At 42.7% G+C, this 26,449-nt stretch overlaps 1 protein-coding gene across 1 annotated transcript in view; it reads right to left on the bottom strand.

Annotated features, from left to right (window-relative positions):
* Nucleotides 1–24,187, bottom strand: part of LOC132300733 (uncharacterized) — a 45,988-nt gene extending 21,801 nt beyond the window's left edge. Inside the window, exons 1-7 of the mRNA XM_059797942.1 lie at nt 23,893–24,187; nt 23,459–23,743; nt 14,447–14,730; nt 14,167–14,295; nt 13,368–13,490; nt 1,249–1,353; nt 654–832 (exon numbers count right to left, since the gene is read on the bottom strand). Coding sequence (XP_059653925.1) covers nt 654–832; nt 1,249–1,353; nt 13,368–13,490; nt 14,167–14,295; nt 14,447–14,730; nt 23,459–23,743; nt 23,893–24,028 — 1,241 coding nt within the window. The 5' untranslated portion in view covers nt 24,029–24,187. The remainder of the gene's footprint in view (nt 1–653; nt 833–1,248; nt 1,354–13,367; nt 13,491–14,166; nt 14,296–14,446; nt 14,731–23,458; nt 23,744–23,892) is intronic.
* Between the last annotated feature and the right edge of the window lie 2,262 nt (nt 24,188–26,449).

Raw genomic sequence — 26,449 nt, 5'->3', positions numbered from 1 at the left:
ACATAGAATATAATTTTGGCAAAACTGGATATGTGAGGAGATTGCGAAGATCAAGAGTGAAGAGGTGTATCAAAATATGAACACTTTAGCCCCGTTTGGACGCCCTTCTATGACATTTTACTTATCAGAAAAAACAAATGAACAATTTTTAGTTCCTTAAGGTTGATTATGTACAACAAATGCAGTAGTGAGAAAAAATAATGTAATTTATATTGGGGTAATACTCGAAGAAAGGGAAGGTAGATCTTTAGGGGAGTTACTTTATTTTTTGGGAACTCCAGGTTCTTAGGGCCCTATTTGGGCCTTGTGTAGCTTTCTTGGGAGGCATTCCCCGTTTGAACACTTTCTAATAAAATCTTACTTATAAAAAAACAAAAAAACTCAAAGAAAGGGAAGGCCAAACTAGCATGAGCTTAGATATTAAGAAAAGATGTGAAAGCATGTGCTTTTAATGAGGTTATTGCATTAGAAAGAACAAGATGATGAAGCAGGATTCATGTAACCAATCCCACAATGTTGGTTCAGGGCTTTGAGTTAAGTATATACAAGTCCTGTCCTAGTTAAACTTCTATAAGCATAACCAGAAAAATGTACTTTATAACCTTATGATATGCAGGAAGAGAAAGGAGGATCATAAATATGAAAACTCTTGCCTGTTCTCTGGGTTCCTAACCACAAGATTTCTGATCATCATACAGGAATTCCTCTGCATTTGAGATGCTCCAGGAAACTTCTGCATGGCTTGGATAGCTAGGTCTCCTGCTCCAGCTTCAATGGCACGAGCAGCATTGTATGGGGATCTCAAGGAGAGGACACATATAATTGACATAACCTGTACCATAAGGAAAGCAATTAACCAAACAAATGAAACTCTCCACATAAGCTAAGCTAATCTGAAACTGCATAATCTAATTGCTGACAAAAGGAGTTAAACTAGACCAGAGGATCAGATACATCACATGTTCATTAGCACACAACAACCAGTAATGTTTTCAATAAGAGAAGGATCTATTGCTTGTTTGACAAAAGACACAGGTTTTTCACCAAGTTCTTTGATGATGAATCCTTGTACATCTACAAATGACATCCTTCTTGAAAGTAATATCTACTAGATGGTCATTAGTTATCTAGACCCTGCATTTTATTTAACAAAATAATGCCGCACATCTGACTTCAACTAAACCTAAAATACTAGCTGACATCCAATGAAAACCTCAGGGAACATTTGTATATACTGTAACTTCTTACCTCTTGCAGAACAGATGGATCGTCAGAAAATCTGGATGAGAGTTTGATTAGCCTATCCATTCCCTTTTCAACAATAGTGTTCTTATTTGCATCACTTCCTGCCAACTAATCAAGCATTTCATCTCAGGGTGCAGCCAAAAACAAAAAGAAAGCAAGTGCAATGTTTCAGCGGTGATTCAATGCTATAACAAGCCGTAATCATTAAAAGTTTTATACATAACATTCTGAATTGACAACTAAGAATGCTACAAACTTGAGACAACTAGCGGTTCATTTTTATCATAAATTATATAGCTGGGGATATATAAGTGTCTGCAAAAAGTGAGAAATGTTTTATCCATATGATCCTGAAATAGAATTCAATCATGGATTAGCATGTGCGTATTCATGACAGTGCCAACGACAATATCTAATCACTTCTAAAATCTTTGGGAACTAAATGAAAACTGAACTAGCACATTTTTTCTCCCATGCAATAGCAGGGAAGAAAACACATGATTTAGTGGATAACTAGTTTTTTACGTATTGTATCGTGTTCCCATTAACACTAGCATAAGAAATAAACAAATTCATTAACTCTACACAAGTGTCACAACACTCACACTTGCTCCACGTGGTTACTAATAATAAGTTTGAGGGAATGAATAAATTAAGAATCATACAGGAGTTCTAAAACCTCAAATTGCATAAGATCTCAAATTGTATTTTCTTCATTTCTATAAATTCAGGAATCAAACAGAACATTGAAGAACCATAGCCTGTGCCTAGACACAATCCTCTCATACAAGTACAAAAAGAGAGTAAAAACAAATCAGCCTTTTGTACAAGACCATTTGTGCTGTCAAAGCATGCCATGAAATTTGTACTTAATGAATATGATGTATAAATTTTTACTTAATTATAATTTTACTACGATTTTACCCTTTTCGTCTCTGTTAGAAGCGATCTTTGGGCGATTAGGGTTTACTGGGGATTGCTGCTGCTAACATGGATTAGGGTTTATGGGAGGATCTTTCCTTGAAGTAGCAAATCTACCACGTCTCATTCTCAATGGCGAGGTTGAAAGCTTCCCAATTGAAGATGGTAGGACCTTCAGGGTCAATCATCACAGTATGGCATGCCGAGAATCAGTTTTAAAATCCTGCTTTGTTGGACACTTCAACAGAGATGTGGGAAGTATCAAGTCGATCGAGACGTGGGCGACGCAGACTTGGAAGATCGCGTGCAGGGTAACGGTTTCAACCCTGCCTGATCATCTTCTTCTGTTCAGATTACCGTCGGAGAAAGAGGCACAAAGAGTTCTTATTTCTGGCAAGAAGACATGGGGCGCTGCTACTCTGTCAATTGATGTTTGGTATTTTGCAGACGGTTGCTCGGCGGTGAGAACAAGGGGAAGGGGAAGACAAGTGGTGATGTACGAATTGCCCCTTCATCTTCGCTGTCAGATGCTGTTCGAAGCCATAGGGAATATGTGCAGTGGTTTTAGAGGCGTGGAGGCGGATGATATGATGGTAGGAGAGAGAATTACTCTTTATGTTTGTGATGAAGGTGTGATCCCGGATTTCATCTTCATTGAAGATTAGAGAGTGGCCTTCAAAGTTGAATTGAGGGAGGAATTATCACCATCCATCCTTCCGAAAGCCTCCATCGACTCATGTTAGATCCACACCACTGCCTTTTTTTTTTTATAAGTAAAATGTATTAAAAAGCGTTCAAAAGGGGAACGCGTCCCAAGCTATACAAAGACAAAACGGAACCTATGGACTCAAAGAGCCCATGAAGTCAACAATATCCTCAAGAGAGGAGTAATCTCTCCCCCGACCCCAACAAAAAAGAGTATAAATAATAGAAAATTTTAGCACCCCAATGGAGGACTCCTTCCCATCAAAAGATCTTCTATTTCGCTCTTTCCAAAGGCTCCACCAAATGCAAAAAGGGTTCACCCATCAGAAAACTCTCGCCTGAGCCCCCACCCATTGGCCCCTCCAAATATCCAACATCTCCCGAGAGGTCCGAGGCATGCCCAATGAATACCAAACAAGCCAAAAATGAGACTCCAACAGTCATGAGCAACAGGACAACGCAACAGAAGATGATCCACTGACTCCCCATTAATCCTGCAAAGACAACACCAATTAACAATGATATGCCTTCGCTTCCTCAAGTTATCCAAAGTCAAAATCTCACTCCAAGCTACAGTCCACACAAAAAAAGCCACCCTAAGAGGCGCCTTAGACATCCACACCATCTTCCATGGGAAGGTGGTACCATGAAAACCAGAGGCACACAAAACAGGACAGGACCTGGAACATCCTATGAGAAGATGGCACCCAAATCAAGGAATCAGCACCAATACCTCCCACCTCCTGTTTGTACGGGAGAGCCAAAAACCCAGTGACATCATCCAACTCTCAATCCTGAAAAGCTCACCGAAAACGCACATTCCAAGACAACATTCCGCTATCAAGGCGATAGCAATCAGCAACCATAGTATGTTTGTCAACAGCAATCCTGAAAAGCCTGGGGAACAAAAGAGCCAATGGCCTATCCTCACACCAGGACTCCTCCTAAAACCGAACATTCCTTCCATCCGAACTCTGAATCTAATATGTTTGGAAAAAACATCCCACCCCTTTCCAATAGCCCTCCACACCCCCACTCCACTAGCAGACCTAACTGGTCTAACTGACCACCCCCCTCTCTCCTCCCAAAAGTGACACGAAATAACCCTTCTCCATAATCTATCTTTCACTGCCAAATCTCCAAAGCCACTTGCCAAGAAGAGCACTGTTGAAAGGGGCCAATCTCCTAATTCCAAGCCCTCCCAACTGAAAAGGCCTGCAAACCTGCTCCCATTTAACAAGATGATACTTGAACTCCTCTCCGCGACCCCCCCAAAGGAAGTTCCATTGAAGCATCTCAATTCTACCAACAATAGAGGCTGGAATCCGAAAGAGCGAAAGAAAGTACGTTGGGAGGCTTGACAAAGTACTCTTCACTAACGTAACTTTACCACCCTTGGACAGATATTGATTTTTCCAACCAGCTAATCTTCTCTCGACCCGCTCAATCACCGGGTTCCAACTTCCCACCCTCCTGGCCGTCCCCCAGTGGCAAACCCAAATATGAGATAGGAAAGCGTCGCGTCCCACACCCTAAAATAGCAGCCAGAGAGTCCACCTCCTGAACCTCCCCCACAGAAACAATCACGCTCTTACCCACGTTAACTTTCAAGCCAGAAACAGCCTGAAAACAAACCAAAACACATCTCAAATACCTTAACTGGGACACCTCTACCTCGCAAAAAACAATAGTGTCATCCGCAAAAAGTAAGTGAGAGATCTCCATCTGCTGAACTGAGTCAAGGCTGATCTTGAAACCCCTAATAAATCCCAAGTCCACTGCCCTTCTCATCAACCTACTAAGGGCCTCCACAACAATAATAAAAAGGAATGGGGAGAGAGGGTCCCCCTGCCTCAAGCCACGAGAACTGCTGAAAAACCCCGAAGGAGACCCATTCACCAACACCGAAAACCTGACAGTGGAAACACATGAAACAATCCATTTCCTCCATCTCTCACCAAAGCCCATCCTCTCCAACAGATAAAACAGGAAATTCCAGCAGACATGATCATAGACTTTCTCGATATCCAGCTTGCAAAGAACACTAGGAGTCCCACTGCAAAGTCTAGAATCCACACATTCACTAGCAATAAGGGCGGAGTCCAAGATCTGTCTACCCCCAATGAAAGCATTCTGAGACTCGCAAATAACTCCATCCAGGACCTCCCTCAATCTAAAGGTGAGGACTTTTGCGATGAGCTTGTAAATGCACCCAATCAGACTAATAGGTCTAAAATCCTTGTTATTAGAAGCACCACCCTTCTTAGGAATAAGGGCAATAAAAGATGCGTTAAGCAATTTCTCAAACCGCCCCGTGGAATGGAACTCATGAAAGGTGCCCATAATCTCATACCGAACCACCTCCCAGCTCTCCAACAAAAATCTCATCATGAAACCATCAGGGCCTGGAGACTTATCACCATTGCAACTCTTTAAAGCCTTCAGCACCTCCTCCTCCGAAAAAGGACTTTCCAACCCATCCCTTTCCAAGGCAAAAATAGAATCGAAGTGAAGACCATCAAGACGTGGCCTCCATCAAAGAGGCTCAGAATAAAGCCTTTGGTAGAAAGAGACAATACTGCTTCGCACCTCCTCCTCCGTAGTCAAAACCGCACCATCCACACACATCCGCCCAATATGATTACTCCTCCTATGAGCATTAGCAGTTCTATAGAAAAACTTCGTATTTCGGTCTTCCTCTTTGAGCCACAACGCCCAAGATTTCTGGCGCCACGAAATTTCCTCCAAAAGAGCAATCTCCACACATTCTGCCTGACAAGCTGCTCTCCTACTGCATTGAGATTCAGAAATAACACCCTCCCCTTCCAATCTATCAATCTCGGCAATATCAGCCAAAGCCCTATTCTTCCTCCACTCCAAGCTCCCAAACACCTCCTTATTCCACCTTTTGAGATTATTTTTCAGGAGTCGAAGCTTTCCTGCAAGAATATGGCTCGACGTACCCACCACCAGCTTCTCCTCCCACCAAGAATGCATAGATTCCTGGAAATTATCCGCACAAAGCCACATGTTCTCGAAGCTGAAAGGAGTGTTGCGAGATCTCAAACCTCCACAGTCCAAAACTAAGGGAATGTGGTCCGACGTCACCCTAGCCAAAACAGCCTGAACAACATCCGGGAACTTCTCCTCCCAGTCACTGGAAATCAAAAATCTATCAAGGCGAGAGAAAGTTGGAGCTTCCCTTCCACTGGACCAAGTGAAAGAAGCTCCCTAAAGAGGGAGATCAATAAGCTGGTGGCCATCAATAAAATCAGAAAAGTGCATCATAGCCTGAGTCCACGGACCATCTGTAGATCTCTCCGCCGGGGATCTAACCACATTAAAATCTCCGGCCATGCACCAAGGAAGAGACCACCTCCCCTTCACCCCACTCAACTCCTCCCACAATCCATCCCTCACGCCATCGTCAAGCAACCTATACACCCCAGAAAAACCCCAAGTGAAACCATCCTCCTCCATCACAAAGGCACAAGACAAAGAAAAACTCCCTTTACAAACATCCACCTTAGCAACCATCTCCTATCCCACATAATAAGAACACCTCCTGAAGTCCCAACAACATCCAGCAACATCCAGCGCCTCCCACTCAACAAACCGGTTACCCCACAAACTTTTCACCACACAATCAGACATAGAATCAACCTGAAGACACACCAAATGTACCCCCCATTTCCTCACCGCCATCTTCACCACCCTTCGCTTGCCCAAATCATTTAGACCACGGACATTCCACGATAAAATTCGAAGCTTCATGAGGAAACAATCACCTCTTTCACCCCCTTACCCCTCCCTCCTCCCTTAACATTACCCCTCCCCCCCCCCCCCCCCCCCCAAATTAACCTATCATAATTCACATCGCAACACAGGTTCCTTAGCTCCCTTTCCCCTCTCCCCGGAGTAAAGTTCTTCTTCTTCCTGCTCCTCCTTCTAGAAAATTGAATCATCTCCCCTTCTCTCCCCTCTGCCGTGGCCTAAAGGATTACTAAGGCCTGATCACGATTGCCCTTGCAAGAGACACCCAACAGATCACTAGTGACCCCAATATTAGCCTTGACCCATTCCATTCCAGCTTCCTCACCTTCCTACCTACACACCTTGCTGCCCAACTCCTCTGGATGAACAACAACCAAAGGGTCCACCACCCCCAAATTAGCATGACCCTCCTCCTCCCACAAAATCAGATCAAGAGAACTACCCTGTTCCAACTTGCTCCCATCTTCCACACCTCCCTTGGCCTCCACTGCCTCCTCAACATGTGACATCCAGTCCTCTCTATAACCCAACACACCATTCTGGATGAACGAGTCCAGGTTACAATCAACAGTTTAATCATCAGGCGAAAATCTGTGCTTCTGCAACTCCTTCACCAAAAGAGAGGCTGATTCCTCGCTGAGGGAAATTCAGATATCTTTACCCACACAAACAGTCACCAAATCAGGCACAGGGCCCTTCAGACAAGACACTGGGTCACCTTTAAAGGAAGAACACAGCCCTTCCAATCCACCCAAAAGAGGCTTGGCCGGCCTACCCATCTCCTCCTCTGAAGAATCATACCGAGAGGTTGAAGAAAACTCCGAACAAGTCTCAACAATCTCGATGCAATCCCGATACAAAATCACCAAACAAGCAAACCGTCCCATCCCTTTCTAACGGCCCAACAATCCCAAACTCCGAGCCAACCATAGAGCTCAACCCTTCCACCGAGTCAATCTCAAGAACAGGCGATCCCACTTCTCAACAACTCACAAGAAGGAGCAGAAGCAGAGATAGAAGCAGACGGACAATTCCGAGCTTGAAAGGAAATCGACATACCTGGACACAAATGGGGATCCTTACGAGTAACCCACTTCTGTTTGTCATTTCTGGTCCATTTCTTGCTAGGTTGCTTCGAGGAATTCCAAGAGGGACCATCCTTCTTCATGGAGACACAGTCGCCTTTCTCATCGTCACCCAAAAACCCAGACTGAAGAAGCTCAAATCCATTACCTGAGAGCCGATTCTGACAACACGATCTATGCCGAAAAGTCTTCGGACAAGCCCCAGCCCCTTCTGTCATGCTCGAACTCACCTTCACCCAATTCGCCTTCTCTTTCCTCAACCAAGAACGTGAGGTAGATCTTCTCTATGACGTGTCCGGAGCAGGTTCTTGAATGACAAGGCTTTGAGCCGTTTCTGAAGTTGGGTTGGGCTGCCCACCTTGAAAGGAAATTGAAAGATGATTGTTTGGGCCCCATTTAACCATCCTATCCTTAGCCAATCTTGGCTTAACATGAGCTGGTCCAGAAGAAAAAAGAGGCCCAGAAAACTTAGATCGTCCATCCCGCTTAACGGACTTAGTGAAATGCCCCGGCCCAGAGGATGGCCCAGGCCCACCCCACTCATGAGAGTCCTTCCCAGTCACTTTCGAGCCCGCTGCATGAGCCCCACACAAGACAGGCCCAACAACATCCGGCCCAACAGAAGTTGAATTCAAAAAATTCTGAGAATTACGTGACTCGGCACGAGGAAGGGCAGCTATCTTCCACTCATAACGGGCGTCATTTCTCCTCCAACCACGTGTCCCCGACGCAGCCTTCCCAATACCACTCGCCTTCGGCGCATGGCAGTTCACACGTCCCTAACCTTGAACTCGGCTGTTCTGCACCTCCACCTTTTAGAAATTCGGCTTAGGTTCAACCCCACCTCCATATCTGTATGACAAACGAGGGATGCTAGCCGACACCGCCAATGGGCCCGAATCACCTTTTCCGGAACATGTCCTAGTCAGTGGAACCATGGTCGGAGCAATTTCTTCAGATAACGAAATTCTGAACGCCCACCGTCCATCCTCCACAACGATACTTGCTGGAATTACACCACCGCCAGCCACAGTGAGCAAAATTCTTTCCGTGTCGCTCATCTCGAAGGCCTCCACATCCCGAAAACCGTCACACACATCACCAATGGCTAGGAAGAGCTTCTGACACCAAAGATGCAACGGCAGGCCATACAAAATGACTCGGCAGTAGTTGTGTCTCAATCTCAATCCAAAACACCCGACCCTATAGTACCAGAGATCGATGAGAAGTTGAGCCTCACCGTTTGCCTTCCCATGTGGCAGGCCACGTTATCATTCAAACATTATGGAAAGTACCAACAATGGGCTTGGGTTGGAGCATGGGGGCCCATGGTTAATAGTCTTATGTCCTGGTCTGGGCCTAGTGTTTCCCAAAGGATCAAGAGGAAGGTCCAGCGGGGCCTCAATAATCGTCTGTCCATCTCCTTATCATTTACCAAGCCTAACCCAAATGTTTTGTTAAGGTCCAGTGGAGGAAGCTCAGCCCATGCTCACGTCCATCCTTTATCAAAGCGCAACTCTTTTGCATTTCATCCATCTGTACGAAGAAATTGGTCAATGGCGGAGAAAACGAGATGGAAGCAGACTAGCGTAGGCAAGAGAGGTACAAGCATGAAAGACATGACTTTTGACACGATATGTGTTGTTGTAAAACAAACACAACAGGGCCTTTCATCTCTGCCCCTGATTCATCGGAAAATAAAAGCCTCAACAGTGCACAATATCAGTGTTGCTAGTGAAGCGCTAAGTGTCTCATCAGAGAGTTTGCAATTATGCAAGGGAGAGAGGTTGCAAGGAATATGCAGGGCACAAAAGAGGTTAAAAGTAGGAGACCTTTAACGTCTTGGAAAGGGGAGCAGGAGGTCAAGAATCTCATCTCTTATGTCAACTATGAAAGGAAGGATGGGGTGGCGAGGGAAAGGGGAAGGACCATAAGTGGGAAAAGGGGAGGAGGGGAGATGATTGTTTATAGTTTTTAATGAAGCTACGAATTATCACTTGGATCGTTATTGGTCTCAATGATCCGGACAAAACGAGGGTGGTCAAGGTAGCTGTGAGGAAGTGGAGTGCCCATGTCGTTTGTTTGCAAGAAACCAAGATGGCCTCTATTACTGACAGGGTGGTTAGGAGTCTTCGGGAGGAAGGTTTGTGGATTGGGAAGCACTGAACGCTTCAGGTACCTCTGGCGGAATCCTAGTTATGTGGGATTGCAGGTGGCTGTCAAGGATGAACATATGGAAGGGGAGTTACTCTTTGTCCTGTGTGTTCAAGATGGAGGAGGACAATTTCAGATGGGTATTTTCTGGGGTCTACGGGCCAGTTATCGACAGTGAAAGACCTTCCTTTTTGGAGGAGCTTTGCCACATTAAGGGACTGTGGTCTCTTCCTTGGTGCCTAAGTGGGGACTTCAATTCTGTTAGGTCTCCGTTTGAGAGATCCACAGGGGGTAGGTGGTCCCCTGAGATGACCCAGTTTTCATATTTTATTGATAGTCATTTTCTTTTTGATTTGCCAATGAAAGGGGCAGCCTTTACTTAGTCTAATGGTTATCAAGGCTGGACAGATTCTTGATTTCTGGGGACTGGGAAGAGAAATTCCCGGATGTTGTTCAGGCGGCTCTTGCAAGGGTGACCTCTGATCATGTTCCCTTACTTCTAGATTGCGGGGGTTCTGAGATCTCGGTGTACCCCATTCCGCTTTGAGAATATGTGACTGAGATCAGAGGATTTCCAAGGGAAAGTCCAATCTTGGTGGGAGGAGGCGATGGCCACAGGTTCCTTCAGTTTTGTGTTCGCCAGGAAGCTTCAGACCCTCAAAACTGAGCTTAAGAGGTGGAACAAAGAGTGTTCGGGAATCTTAAATGGAGGAAAAATAGAGTTCTTGCTGACCTCGCTGAGATTGATCGTCTTAAAGAGTTGGGGCGGGATGTGGAGTCTCTACGCTCTAGGAGAGCTTCCTATCAGGCGGTTTTTGCTAAGATCGCTAATATGCAGGAGATTTTGTGGCGCCAAAAATCTAGGCCTATACCGTAGTACGAAATTCTTTCACAAGCTTGCTAATGCTCACAAAAGGAGTAATCATACTGGGCGAATCCATGTGGATGGTTTGGAGCTGTGGAGAGAGGATAAGGTGCGCAGGGGGGTTATTTCCTTTTACTAAAAGCTTTACACTGAGACGTTGGGGTGGAGACCTAGGCTTGACGGTCTCCATTTCAATGATATTTCTGAGTTGGATAGAGATAGGCTTGAGGTCCCATTTTCTGAAGAGGAAGTGTTGAAGGCTTTATCGAGTTGCAACGGTGACAAAGCTCCGGGGCCGGTTTACTATGTGGTTTCTGATAGAGAGTTGGGAGGTGATGCGAATTGAGGTGATGGGTACTTTCCAGGAATTTCATTCTCATGGCGTTTTCGAGAAGTCATTAAACGCCTCTTTTATTGCCTTATTCCTAAGAAGGGTGGCGCTTCTAATATCAAGGACTTTCGACCAATTAGCTTAGTGGGATGCATTTACAAGTTCGTTGCCAAGGTTCTTGTTCTTAGGATTCCCAGAATGCTTTTGTCGAAGGACGGCAGATATTGGATTCTGTTCCTATAGCAGGCGAATGTGTAGACTCCAAGTTGAAGAGTGGGGTCCCTGGCGTCTTATGCAAACTTGACATTGAAAAAGCTTATGATTACGTCAATTGGAATTTCCTTCTTTACTTGCTTCAGAGGATGGGGTTTGGAAGTAGGTGGAGGAAATGGATCGAAACATGTATTTCGTCCGTCAAGTTCTTTGTTCTCGTGAACGGTTCTCCTGCTTTCTTTACGAGTTCTCGAGGTTGAGGCAAGGAGACCCCTTATCGTTTTTTCTCTTCCTCATCATCATGGAGGATTTGAGCAGACTAATGAGGAGAGTGGAGGATTTGGGTCAGGGGCTTCAGAGTGGGCAGAAATGTAGCTCACCAGATGGAGATCTCTCATTTGCTATTTTCGGACAATTCCTTGATCTTTTATGATGCCAATGTTTCCCAACTTAGATATTTGAGATGCATTCTTGTTTGTTTCCAAGCAATTTCTGGGCTAAAGATCAATGTTGGAAAAAGTGTGCTTGTCCCGGTTGGGGATGTTCAGGATATTTCCTCCTTACCTCCTTAGCTGCTTTTCTTAGGTGTGGGGCGGGTGCTTTTCCTCTTCCTTATTTGGGACTGCCTTTGGGGGTCTCCTCTAAGAGGGTGGGGAGTTGGGATCCTGTAATTAATAGGTTTGAAAAGAGGTTGGCAGGATGGAAGAAGTAATATCTGTTGAAGGGGGGGAAGGTCACTCTTATTAAGAGCACTCTCTCGTCCCTTCCCACTTACTTTTTATCTCTATTTCAAATCCCATGCTCTGTCGCCGAAAGGATTGAAAAGTTCAAAGGGACTTTCTCCAAGGTGGAAGAGGAGAGGAGTTCAAGTATCATCTTGTCAAATGGGAGCAAGTTTGCAAGCCCTTAAAGCTCGGCGGTCTAGGTATCCGAAAATTGGTTCCCTTTAACAAAGCTCTTTTAGGAAAGTGGTTGTGGAGATTCAATAGGGAACGACATCGCCAATGGAGAAGGATTGTTTCGTGTCGTTTTGGGGAGGAGAGCAGTGGTTGGTCTTCCCGTCCAGTCTCTATCAGATTCATTTGGAAGGGTTAGAATGTCTTCTGTTCCCATATCAGATTCAAGGTTCGCGATGGTAGACGTGTCCGATTTTGGGAGGATTTATGGTGTGGAGATCAATTGTTGTCTTGCTCCTTTCCTAGACTTTATAGTATAGCCGACGATAGACACGCTTACGTAGCTGACTATTATTGGCTTTATAGCAGTGGGATAACGTGAGATGTGCGCTTTAGGCGTTCTTTTCAGGATTGGGAGATGGATGAGGTATGTGCCTTTCTGGATATGTTGTATCAACAGGAGGAAGTTGGGAGAGGTAGTGATAACATTTTGTGGGTTCCTTCCTCCCATGGAAGATTTGGTGTCCGGTCCATGTTTCTATGCCTTTCCAACTTTGTTGGTCCTGTTTTCCCATGGAAGACTACATGGCGCTCCAAGGCTCCACTTAGAGCGGCATTCTTTGTGTGGACTGCCGTCTGGGGTAAGATCTTGACACTAGACAATTTGAGGAAGAGAAGCAATACTATCGTTAATTGGTGTTGTCTGTGCAAACGAGATGGTGAGTCTGTGGATCACATTCTTATGCACTGTCCTGTGGTGTACAATTGTTGGAACCTCATCTTCGGCTTATTTGGCATACATTGGGTAATGCCTCAGTCTTCCAAATGACTGATTAACGCGTGGAGATGATGCCTAGTGAGAAGCCACGCTCGCGATTATTGGAGGATAGTTCCACACAGTGTTTGGTGGTGCATATGGAAAGAGAGGAATAGCAAACTTGAAACTTCATATTCTTCGCTCTATTTTTTGTTATGTGAAAGGAAGCACTTGCTCCTCTACTGATGACTTAGTTGATCTTTTGGACTCTATAGGTCCTTAGGTTCAGATTCCGTTTTTGTATTAGGGACGCGTTCCCCTTTTGAACGCTTTTCTAATCGATTATTACTTATCAAAAATATATATAAATGATGTATAAATATGTCAAAACTTGAATAGAAGTGATGGTTTCAGAGTTGACCTTCGACAATAAAGAACAGAAAGCTCTAGCTACAGTTTTGTTTCCCTGTTCAGCACTATCATCAATACATTTGAGAACTGCATCTACACCACCGTTTTCGGCAATCGATCTACATATTTCATCCTGCAGAAAGAAACAGCCACTAAGTCAACAAAAGTGAACCAATGAGCCAAAATAAAAATCTGATAGAAGAAAATTTTGAAAGTCATTTTCTTCTCAAAGATACTCCCAACTCTAGTTGTCATCGCACTGTAGTAGTATCATAGTTACGGAGATGTTAACCCAACAGTTTCCTCCAGTTTCCTGGATACTTGTTTATAAACTTTTTCATATTATTACATATTGATTATGTTAACAACCATCTACTCCAAAAGCTTAAGCTATTAGAGAGGGTGTAACTTAAATATATAAATCCTTCAACACACCCCCTCAGTGTGGCCTTCTTTTGGTCCAGCACGTTTTTCAATTTTTAATTATCAAGGTAACGGCAAGGTTTGAAATCAGGATATTGCCTGCTTTAATATTTAAATCCTTCAACATATTCCAAATAGTTGGTGCCAAGTTGGCACACTGCCAAGGCAAGAGAAGTTTTGATGTTAAAGCATAATACAACTTGACTAACAAGAACAACAGAAATAAGAAAACACATAAGAATAACAGTGGCAGGAGAGAGAGATAGCAAGTTTTGAATCAACAAAAAACCCACTATATGATGAAAAGCTTAAACAAAATAAATCCGAGATTTCATGCAAGATTATCTGTTCAACACAAACACCTCCATATGTAGGAGCAAACTTACATTGACAGCAACAGCTTTTAAAGCAATGCTAGCTGATACTAGACCTGGTGAACTGAGTCCTTCATGAAGTGCTTCCACAAGAGCTTGTGCAATTCCAATTTTTGCAAATCTTCTGGCATAACCATAAACCTACAATTTGTCACATGAAGATGCAGCTAATGAGTTTTGATCTTTCAGACCCACCCTACGGGGCAAAATAAACCCTATGAAAGATCTTTATGTTGAATCTATCATTATATGATCTTTAAGGTCAGCAAAATGTGCATTCAATGGTTTTTACTTGGGAAGCTACAACACGATTATCATCAGGTGTTAATAAGACACGTATAGCATCATATAGGCTATGGATGCTCCCGTTTTGGTGCTCCCTCAAAAATTGGATCATGAGCTCATCGATTTTCAGGTCCATGAATGACTCCTTAAGAATCTCATTGCCAGTTGCAGCAGCAGCAACAACAGAAAAACCACTATTCAAGATGTTAAAATCTCGATGCCCATGAATTAGGATGTCCACCACAATCTTTGATCCACCAATCTTCTGAAATGTGTTAGTGCTTTGAACATCTGCAAATGACAAAATTGCACATGTTACACAAAACCTTTTGAGAGTTGCACAATGGAAGCTTTGATAACAAGTAAATGTTGTTTGGAAGTATATGTATTCACAAATTTAATAGACCTAAAGGACAGTGTGATTAGATCCTGACTTCTTTTTTCGATTAATAAATTCTCAATTAACCAAATTAAGCAAACTTTATGGAATTCAATCAATCAGGACACAAAGCAAAAGTAAAGTATTTAAAAATAATAAATAAATAAATAAGAAGTAAAGAGAGACAAGCAATTTTTACATTGGAAACCCCAATTGGGGAAAAAACTGGAGATTGCAGTGCCGAGCTAGTCTTCGACTATATGAAAAGAAAGCTTACAAGCCAAAACTCAGTTGCTGCTGAAGCCTTAAACTTTATGTCTAGTTCTCACTAGTCTCCCACAAGCATGGTTGTTGCCAACATCCAAGTCTTTCGCCTAAATCTCGTTATCACCTACTGTCATAGTAATTATAAGCTCCAATCCACCACAAGCCTGTCGTATATTTTGAATCAGCTTCGCTTCAAGTTGTTCTCCATGCCTTTATTGGTGATCGTGGGACAACTCTGAACGCATGATATTTGTTAGAATCAGTAATTATGGTATGAATAGGTTGTGCAGATTTTACAGCTCACTAGATTGGGAGAAAACGTGTATTACAGCTGTATATATGTCCTGTAATTAGAATGTATATTCTGCTAGCTAATATTCCTGATTTATAGGGATTGTATTCTAGGAGTCAATATACCAAATTTGCAGGCTGTTGTTTGCCTATATATTTTTTCCCTATACATTGCCAAATAAATAATAATATTCCCATTATTTCAGATGGTATCAGAGTTAAATGCTCTCTGGGAATCCGTGTAAATTTGTGGCCTGCATTGCCGCAAAAAAGGTTTCTGGAAAAAGGTTCCAGTTTTTTTCTTTTTCTGGCCTAAACTGCCATTTTCTTTTCTTCTTCTGGTTCTGTTTTTCCCAGCCTGCTTTGCCATTTTTTCCAGAACCATTTTTTTCCTTTTCAAATCAGTCTTCTTGAGCCCAGATTTCTTTCCACTTCTGTCTAAAATCATGACTGAGGTTTCCAAATCTATCAATCAGCAAATCTCTAATGAAGTCATCAACACTGCAGCAGGAGAGTTGCAGAATATTCAACCAGGTTTACGTCTCAATGGAAAAAATTATTTGAAGTGGTCTCAGTTTGTTCGAACCTTCTTGAAAGGGAAGGGCAAACTGAGTCATCTTCTTGGGAAGGGACCAAAACCGGATGATCCGAAGTACGCTGCGTGGGATGAAGAAGACTCGATGGTGATGTCCTGGTTATGGAATTCGATGATGCCAGAAGTCGACAATACTTGTATGTTTTTTACAATAGCAAAGGAGATTTGGGAGTCCTGCAGGCAGACATATTCTGAAGTCCAAGATGCTGCACAAATCTATGAGATTAAGACAAAAATCTCATCTACCAAACAAGGTAACCGGTCACTAAATATGCTCAGACTTTACAAAACTTATGGAAAGAATTGGATCATTATCAGTGTATTGAGATGAAGTGCAGCTATGATGCAGCCCTTCTTAAACGTTATATGGAAAAAGAGAGAATTTACACCTTTCTTGCCGGATTGAACATTGAGTTCGATCTTGTCCGAGTGCAAGTGTTAGGAAAGGAAGAAATTCCTTCACTCAATGAAACAATTGCCATAATTCATGGAGGTGAAGGACGAAGAGGAGTTACGATAGAGCCTCAATTGGCAGATGGTTCAGCCTTGGTTACAAAAGCTGCAAATCCAAGAGATGTGAAATCAGACCAGCAACAGTCGAATGCCTATTCCAATGGAGTAGGAGGAAATAATGGGCTGTCAGAAGGATCAAGAGCAGGTAATAAAGACTCTTTATGGTGTAACTACTGTAAGAAGCCGCGACACAGCAGGGAGAGGTGCTGGAAACTCCATGGTAAGCCCTCAAATACTCTAAATACTTCTTGGACAGCAAAGAGTAGTTAAGGAGTAGGGCAAGGATAGGCATATTTGACCTCGGCACAATTAGGAGGAGAAGGAGAATTCTTTAAGGAGCGATCCAAGTTCAATAGAGAAGAGATTGAGAAGCTGAGATATTTCTGGGGACATTAGAGAAACCTACGAGTGGTGCAGGTACTTGTTCCTTGGCTTTTTCAGGTAACTCTCAGCCCTATGCACTTAATGTGTCGATCTCAAAAGGAACTTGGGTAGTGGATTCCGGGGGGCTACGAATCATATGACCCAATCATCTCATGGGTTTGTCTCTTACAGTCCTTGTCCTAGTAATAAGAAAATTGCTACTGCAGATGGAACACTGGTTACAGTTGCTGGTCGAGGGAATATAGTTATAAATCAGGACTTTGTTTTAAAAAATGTTCTGCATGTGCCAAAATTGTCTACCAACCTAGTTTCAATTCACAAGCTTACAAAGGATTTGAACTGTATGGTAACCTTTTTTTCTGCACTATGTAAATTTCAGTACCAGAGCACGGGAACGATGATTGGACTTGCTAAGGAGAGGAATGGGCTCTACTTTCTTGAGGAACCTGATGGGAAAAATAGCACTAAGGATCCTATTCCGTTGTCTCTGCTTTCTGAGTCTTCTCTTTCCAATAAAAATAAAATATGGTTATATCATCTTCGTCTTGGTCATCCTTCTTTCAGTATTCTTAAAATAATGTTTCCTGGTTTGTTTAAAGGATTTGGTTTGGGTATGTTTCATTATGATGTTTGTGAACTTGCAAAACATAAACGTGTTTCTTTTCCAATAAGTGATACAAGATCTTCAATACCTTTTACTCTAATTCACAATGATGTTTGGGGACCTTGTACAGTACATAATATCTCTGGGGCTCGATGGTTTGTCTCATTTATTGACGATTGTACTCGTGTGTCATGGGTTTTTCTCTTAAAACAAAAATCAGATGTCAGTTCCACCTTTCAAAAATTTTTCCACATGGTGAAAAACCAATTTAGGGTTGAGAGAAAAAGAGTTCGATCTGATAATGCTAGGGATTACTTTAATCAAGTGTTGTCACCATTCTTCAAAGAAAAAGGAGTCATTGGAGTCATTCATGAGTCTTCATGTGTCAACACACCACAACAAAATGGAGTGGCAGAACGGAAAAATGGTCATCTTCTAGCTGTTACTTGTGCCTTTTGTTTCCAAAAAAAATGTTCCAAAAAATTATTGGGGAGAAGTTGTCTTAACCGCTACACATCTGATTAATAGATTACCCACTCGGGTTCTGGATTATAACAGCCCCATACAACTATTTTCGAATTTTTTCCCTGACTTCAAAACAACAAATCACCTGGTTCCTAGGATCTTTGGGTGTGTGTCCTTTGTTCATATTCATTCAAATAACCGTGAGAAACTTGATCCAAGGGCTCTTAAGTGTGTTTTTGTTGGATATTCTTCTACACAAAAAGGGTACAAGTGTTATCATCCTCCAACAAAACGATTCTTTGTCTCTGTAGATATAACATTTGTTGAAACTAAGAATTACTTTCCAAATCCTTATCTTCAGGGGGAGACATTATTTATGGAAGATAAGGATAGGGATTTGTTTTTGCTTGATCTTTCATCCTTCCCATCCTCACAAAATCAAAATCCGTCATTGTCCAATCCGTCATCATCCGTTTCCGTTCCTTTACCAAGTACTCCTAGTCCAGTGCAAAGGGTAAACAGATTCAAAGTGCTACTCGCCCATTGCAAGTATATTCAAGGAGGAAAGAACCCCTTGTTCAATCAATGCAAGTTCTTGATTCTGAACCAATCTCTGGTGCTGATAATATTAAGGTAACTCCTAATTCTGAAGATTATGAAAGTAATAGGCCTGTTGTTGATGATTATGATCTTCCTATTGCAATTAGAAAGGGTGTTAGGAAGTGTACTCAGCGGCCTATTTATCCATTGTCTCACTTTGTGTCCTATGAAAAGCTGTCTAATGGTCATAAAAGTTTTCTTATCCACCTCAATACTATTACTATCCCAAAAACTATCTCTAAAGCATTGGGAAGTAAAGAGTGGAAAGAAGCTATGAAGGTTGAAATGGATGCACTTGAGAAGAACAAAACATGGAACATGGTGGAACCGCCTCAAGGAAAGAAGCTAGTGGGATGTAAATGGGTCTTCATTTGAAGTACAAGGCAGATGGATCACTTGAACGGTACAAGGCAAGGTTAGTAACTAAGGGGTATACTCAAACCTATGGGATAGATTATCTTGAAACATTTGCTCCTATTGCAAAAATGAATATTGTAAGAATCCTATTATCTTTAGTAACTAATCATGGCTGGAGTTTGCAGGAGTTTGCAGCAGTTTGATGTAAAAAATGCCTTTTTACATGGTGATATTGATGAAGAAATCTATATGGAGGTTCCTCCAGGTTTTGAGTCAGAGAAGAATAAGGTGTGTAAGTTGAAAAAGGCACTTTATGGCTTAAAATAGTCTCCCATGGCTTGGTTTGGCAAATTTACTAGCGTAATGAAAGCTTTGGGTTATAAACAAAGTCAGGGTGATCACACATTGTTTGTCAAACATTCTGCTTTAGAGAAAGTTATAGCTCTATTAGTCTATGTGGATGATATAGTGGTAACAGGGGATGACTTGCAAGGGATGGAGGCATTGAAAAGGTGTTTATTGCAAGAGTTTGAGATTAAAGAACTCGGCAGGTTAAAATACTTCCTCGGCATTGAAGTGGCTCACTCTCGACATGGGATCTTTATATCCCAACAGAAATATGTGCTGGATTTATTAACTAAGACAAGGAAACTAGGGTGTAAACCAGTGGAGACACCCATTGAATGAAATCATAAGCTTTAGGAAACTCCAGAAGATGCGGTGGTGGATAGAGAATCCTATCAGAGATTAGTTGGCAAACTAATCTATCTTTCTCATACGAGACCAAACATAGCCTATTGTCACGGGCTTAGAGTTTCAGCACCACTCTAGCTACTCCCGTGCGGCACCAAGGCGTTGCTTCTACTCTCGCAAGGACTTGGTCAGCCTAACTTTCGTGCACACCTTAGCCAACACACTCCCCTCGTGTGCTTACTAGTGTTGTAGTGGCCCTCGCCCTCTCCTTACTTGGCTTGCACACTCACACACACTAAGGCACTTAAGTTGGCAAGGAAAGAACACTTCTATTACTTCAAAGAATGCTTTGTACAAGGTTAGCACTCAAACTCTCTGCAAGGCTCTCAAGATTCACTCTAGGATTTGTTGTTTGCAAAATGAAGTCCTACTCCTATTTATAGGCATCCCCATCCCTAATGGATGGCTAGGATGCATTCTAACCAACGGTGGAGATTGTTCTCTAGAATCTTCTTCCACCTTCTACACATCTCCATACATATCTACAACATTCTAGAACCCTCCATACTACTCCACACAATTCTGGAGAATTCTAGAACCTTCCACACGCTTCTAGAATATACTACACATATCTAGAATCTTCCACACAACTCTAGACTACTCCGGAAGACTCTAGAAACTCCACTTGCCATGCAGTTGCCATGCAGCGTCCTCCTCAGCGTCTGCGTGTCGCCTGCGTGGTACAACCTCCATAGGCGGGGCGTGACATTCTCCCCCACCCATTTCCGTGACGCCCTCATCACAGTTTCTTCAGCTGACCCAGCCTCTCGCAGGTCATCAACACTTGCGCATATGTCCTTGCCCCAAACGTACGAGCGCCCTTTGGGAGATGTGAGGTCCTCACGAACTCCATCGTGTTGACTGCCACCTCTGGACTCTCCTTCCTGCCCACGAGCGGCACCATGCATGCGGCCTTGCCTTCTTCACCTCCAAGTATCATTAACGCACCAAGGCATGGTAGTGGCGCGGCGTTGTTCCTGTCCATGAACTCCAACCCCAGCACCATGTCATGGTCGTCCATCTCCGCAACCTGGAAGTCGGCCTTGCCCTTCCATCCTTGCATGTATAGCTTCACCTCCTTGCACACTCTACTCACGCGTGCCTCCTCGGAGTTGACGACCTTGATCCATCCCTCCGTCTTGCGCATCTCCAAGCCAAGTCGTTGCGCCTCCTCTGGGGTAATGAAGTTGTGTGTGGCGCCCGTGTCCACCAACGCTTGCACGGCTTTGCCACCAACCTGCGCATCCACATAGCGCACCCCAACTACTTTCTTCGCCTTGCCCTTCTTCTTGGTGTCATGCGCCATGCTACTCAGCATCTGCATTGCCCCCATGCACCTGTCTTCGTCGCTGCCCGTATCATCCACCTTGCCCTTGCCCTTATCTTTCACAAGGGCGCTCATGGTCTTCTTGTTGGGGCAGTGTCGCAATATGTGCGGCCCTTCGCACAAGTAGCACTTCGGCTCCCACTTGCCCTTATCGCGGCGCTCCCATTTTCCACTAGCCTTAGACCTTTCTCCATGATCCTTGCCCTTATCACAGCGTGGGCGTCTCCAACTGTCACGGGCTTAGAGTTTCAGCACCACTCTAGCTACTCCCGTGCGGCACCAAGGCGTTGCTTCTACTCTCGCAAGGACTTGGTCAGCCTAACTTCCGTGCACACCTTAGCCAACACACTCCCCTCGTGTGCTTACTAGTGTTGTAGTGGCCCTCGCCCTCTCCTCACTTGGCTTGCACACTCACACACACTAAGGCACTTAAGTTGGCAAGGAAAGAACACTTCTATTACTTCAAAGAATGCTTTGTACAAGGCTAGCACTCAAACTCTCTGCAAGGCTCTCAAGACTCACTCTAGGACTTATTGTTTGCAAAATGAAGTCCTACTCCTATTTATAGGCATCCCCATCCCTAATGGATGGCTAGGATGCATTCTAACCAACGGTGGAAATTGTTCTCTAGAATCTTCTTCCACCTTCCACACATCTCCATACATATCTACAACATTCTAGAACCCTCCATACTACTCCACACAATTCTGGAGAATTCTAGAACCTTCCACATGCTTCTAGAATATACTACACATATCTAGAATCTTCCACACAACTCTAGACTACTCCGGAAGACTCTAGAAACTCCACTTGCCATGCAGTTGCCATGCAGCGTCCTCCTCAGCGTCTGCGTGTCGCTTGCGTGGTACAACCTCCATGGGCGGGGCGTGACACTATGCTGTAGGAATGGTGAGTCAATTTATGCACAATCCAAAAGAAGTACATCTTCAAGCAACATATCGAATTCTACAGTACTTGAAAGGTACTCCAGGAAAGAGAGTGTTGTTTAGAAGAGGAAATGAATTGACATTGGAAGCATACACGGATGCAGATTATGCCGCATTAGTTGATGACACAAGATCGACTTCAAGCTATTGTACATTCCTCGGAGGAAACCTTGTAACGTAGAGAAGCAAGAAGCAAAATATAGTTGCAAGGTCAAGTGCAGAAGCTGGGTTCAGAGCTATGGCATTAGGAGTTTGTGAGCTTTTATGGTTGAAAATAATTTTGGAAGATCTAAAGATTGCATGGGAAGGACCTATGAAGCTATATTGTGATAACAAATCAGCAATTAATATTGCACATAACCCTGTGCAACATGACCGCACCAAGCATGTGGAAGTAGACAGACATTTTATAAAGGAGAAGAGTTGGATAGCAGACTAATTTGTACACCATTTGTGTCAACCGAGGGTCAACATGCAGATGTGTTAACTAAAGGATTGAGTGGTTCTGCATTTCAGTCTATTGTTAGCAAGCTGAGAATGGAAAATATCCACTCACAAGCTTGAGAGGGAGTGTTAGAATCAGTAATTATAGTATGAATAGGTTGTGCAAATTTTACAGCTCACTAGATGGGGAGAAAACGTGTATTACAGTTGTATATATGTCCTGTAATTAGAATGTTTATTCTACTAGCTAATATCCCTGATTTATAGGGCTTGTATTCTAGGAGTCAAAATTCCAAATTTGTAGGCTGTTGTTTGCCTAAATGTTTTTTCCCTGTACATTGCTAAATAAATAATAATATTCCCATTATTTCACAATATTAGTGTTCTCACAAACTCTCAGATCAAAAGTGTGTAAAAGGCTAAGAACCCTAAAAGTTTGAACGCAATCAAACGAAGAATACCCACAAAAGTCCCACAAAGATATCTCTCATATGCTCTCAAAGTCTAGTATATTCACCATACGCACATATAAAATCGCTAAGTCTCTATATATAGTTTAAAAGTGTAAATCTAGGCCATATACCCAAATTAACAACTTTTTTGAACATACAAACTTGTTAACGGATCACTCCTCTTCAAAAAGGATCAATACTAGCTAAGTGGGAGTCAAAGAAAGACAATAGTGAACATAAAGCAAGTATCTCACTCATTGGACAATTAAATCCCCAAAAAATTCATACACTGTTAAATCTTACAGATTTTATAGGAATTAATTATATACTTACTTTTGTAAGTATCATTTTAAATCTGTTTCCAAATTATTCAACATATCATATGATGTAGTATATGATACCATCCTTGACTTAGAAAGAGAGCATTATATCTTGTAATTCATATTGCATAGAGGCCTAGAACTCATTTCAACATTTTTCTTTTCCTTTTTGGCATTGCCAATTTAAATCTGCTAAAACTTGAGACAAATGACAAAACACACAATTGATAAGAGAAAACACATAAATAAATAAATATATACATATATTGATAAGTATAAATAAATATATATGTATGTATACAATGTGGTGGGATTATTTACCATGAAGAAGAGATGCCATTGCGTTCAAGGCTGAAACAAGAACCTTTTCGCACCCCGCTCCAAACTTTGAACAAAGTGAGGAAAGCAATTCGAGCCCTCCATTTCTGGTGGCTATGGCTGCATTCCCAGATCCATCAACCAAACACAAATCAGTTAACTTGTTGAGCATCGCCGTCATCATCTCTTGGTCAAGATGATCATCCGTCGTCCAATCAGAATTGAGTTGTTTCAATCTATCCAAGCACTGGATTACTGGGTTGTCTTTGACTGGGCAAGTAACAATACCTGTGTGAAGAAGAAGAAGAAGAAGAAGGAAGATCTAACTGCTATATTTGGGAGCAGAGGAAATTTAGTTAATTTTAATTCTCTCAAACACAAAACTTTAGTATACAATACCAACTAGTAATTAATTTCAAGTAATGCAAGCAACGAACCAGAGAGATCGACGCCTTGGAGAGATAGGGTTTCGATGGCATCTTGAAGGGCTTCGGTGGGGTCCATTCCGAGGTCATCCATGTTCTCTTTCACCATCTCATCGAACCCTTCCTGAGATATAGTACGGACGCCCATTATATGCACTTTCTTGCAGCAACCACGTAACTTCACAGTACTATCGAGAGAGTTACGACGCCCAGAGCTATATGGCTGATTGCCTGTCGCTGATATCACACTACTGCTTCCAATTTGGCCGAGACGAAAGAGAACAAAGTGACCCGGAAATGAAATGGGTGCCGTTCTGTTTAAATTTGCTATTAAAAAAAGGTGGGTTAATTACAACGAGACCCTGAGGTTTGCCAAATTGATTGTCACATACGATATGGTCAATTTTTTTTTGGACGAAGACCCTCTCCTTGAGAATTTTGATCCAAACAAACCCTTAAAATGTTTGAAAAGACGAGATTGCCCTTCAACATTTAATTCATTTTTTGGATAAAATATCAGAATTCATGAAAAGTCAAAATTACCCTTATATATATACACACAATTACATCAGCACCATCATATAAAAATTATATAAGTTGTATATGGCTATTATATCTCACCGCCTCCTTCCTCCACCTCTGCCACCGCCCCATCCACATCCGTCGCCACCATCTTGATCCGCCGTTGTCACCTCTCCCTAACAACAGCCGTCGTCGTCGCCTTTCCCCAACAACAGCTGCCGTCATGTTCTCTTTCCTCCCTTCTTCCCTCTATTTGTTCTCCCTCTCATCTCAACCTCCGAAAGCCATTACCCCAACCACGACGGCCACCACTCCCTGCCACAACTACCACCATGCTAAAATAGGTCAATACCTAAACAAAATTGGCACATTTAGAACCTTAATCACCCTCTACAATGCCGAAATCGGCTCCTCAAACCTCACCAACTACATAAAATAGCCACCATTACGTGCAAGCTCATCACCAGGTCCAAGCTCGGCTTGCCATCGACGGCGCACCGTTCGAATGACATTGAAGCTTTGACTGTATAGTCCAACAACTTGCTCAGGCTATCATAAGCAGTGATAACTAGCTTGGCCGATGAAGTCATTAGCAAAGGCAATGGAGGTCACCTTGAGGCCGACGATGTTATTTTAGGGTGTAACGCTTCAGATTGGGCGAAATTGGGTTGGATCTGTTGTGTTATGTTGTCATTGAATGGTGATCCGAAGCGACGAAATTTTCGGACACTCTCAGCCACTGTTTATTAGATTGAGTTTTGCGATTAGGTCTTACAATTTTTGGATTGGATTTGGTGAGATTGGGTTAGGGTTTTTTCTTGGTTGTAGATGGTGAAGGTTGTGTACGGTGGTTTATAGTGGGTGGTGGTTGTGGGGTGGAGGCTGCGATGGTGAGTGGATAGTGATAAAAAAGGGGTAGGCGGCAGTGGAGATGGCAATGATGGGTGGTGGTTGTGATTATGGGACCGTGGGTGATGGTGGGGAGGTTGTCTATTTTCTTGTGGGTAATTGTGGGGGGTGACGGTGGTGAAGCTGCCAATGATGGGTCGTGGTTGTGATTCTAGGTGATGGTGGGGGAAATTGTCTGTTTTCTTGTGGGTGATGGTCGACCCTGTGACAGTGAGGGTGAAGGTAGTGGCATGATGGTGGTGGAGATTGGGGGTAGTGATAGGACATTTTGGTCAATAAAAAAAATAATTGTATTAGATAAATTGGTAATAGAATGTGTCAAAGGACAGTAATGTCAATTCACCTTGTGCAAGGACCATTGGGGTGTTTTTGTTAACTTTATTAAACTTAAAGGGGTGTCTTTGTTAACTTTATTATACTTAAGAGGGTGTTTTTGTCTAAAAAACGGCTAAGTTGTATATGGCTGTCAATATGACAAACTTCAGGGGGTGTCATTGTAATTAACCCAAAAAAAAAATAGGGTGGTTGTTGAAATACACTGATCTTCAGATCTGACCTAATTACACTCAAGTGAAAATTTTCAAAAATCTTACATTCATCCTTTCTAAGGGCATCTCCAATGCAAAAAGCTATTTTTGCATGCCAAAACTATATTTTAAGAGTTGATACAGTGTCAAAATGTTATTTTTTAGCAATTCTGCTCCAATTGTGCATTTTATCCAAAATATTATTTTTTGACGCAACCACTATTTTTTTTTTCAACTACCATTCCTAACTACTATTTTTTTGCTATTGTGCGGGGGCCGGCAAGATTTTGGAGCCATGAAGATCTTGGATATATCATTAGAGCATCTCCAACCCAATGCTATTTAGGCTGCTATTTGTAAAATATAGCAGATGGGCTTCAAATGGGCTCTCTAATGGGCTGTCATTTAGCCTGCTAAATTTTAACTTTGCCAATCTAGCACAAGAAATGGCATTTGCTATTTCTGATATTTCGTTCCTATGTAGGGCAATAGAGAGAGAGAAAGAAGAGAATGGCTGTTACTTCTCGATCAAACCCCACCACCAGCATCCCGATCAGAGCTCGACCTCAGCCTTGCCATCCTCTCTCCCCCCCTTTCTCTCTCTCCTACAC

Source organism: Cornus florida, unplaced genomic scaffold (assembly GCF_030987335.1).
Source record: "Cornus florida cultivar Cherokee Brave unplaced genomic scaffold, ASM3098733v1 CherokeeBrave_3.0.0_Hap2_Chr03, whole genome shotgun sequence".
Classification (NCBI taxonomy): Eukaryota; Viridiplantae; Streptophyta; class Magnoliopsida; order Cornales; family Cornaceae; genus Cornus; species Cornus florida.
This window is presented reverse-complemented; position numbering and strand designations above follow the sequence as displayed.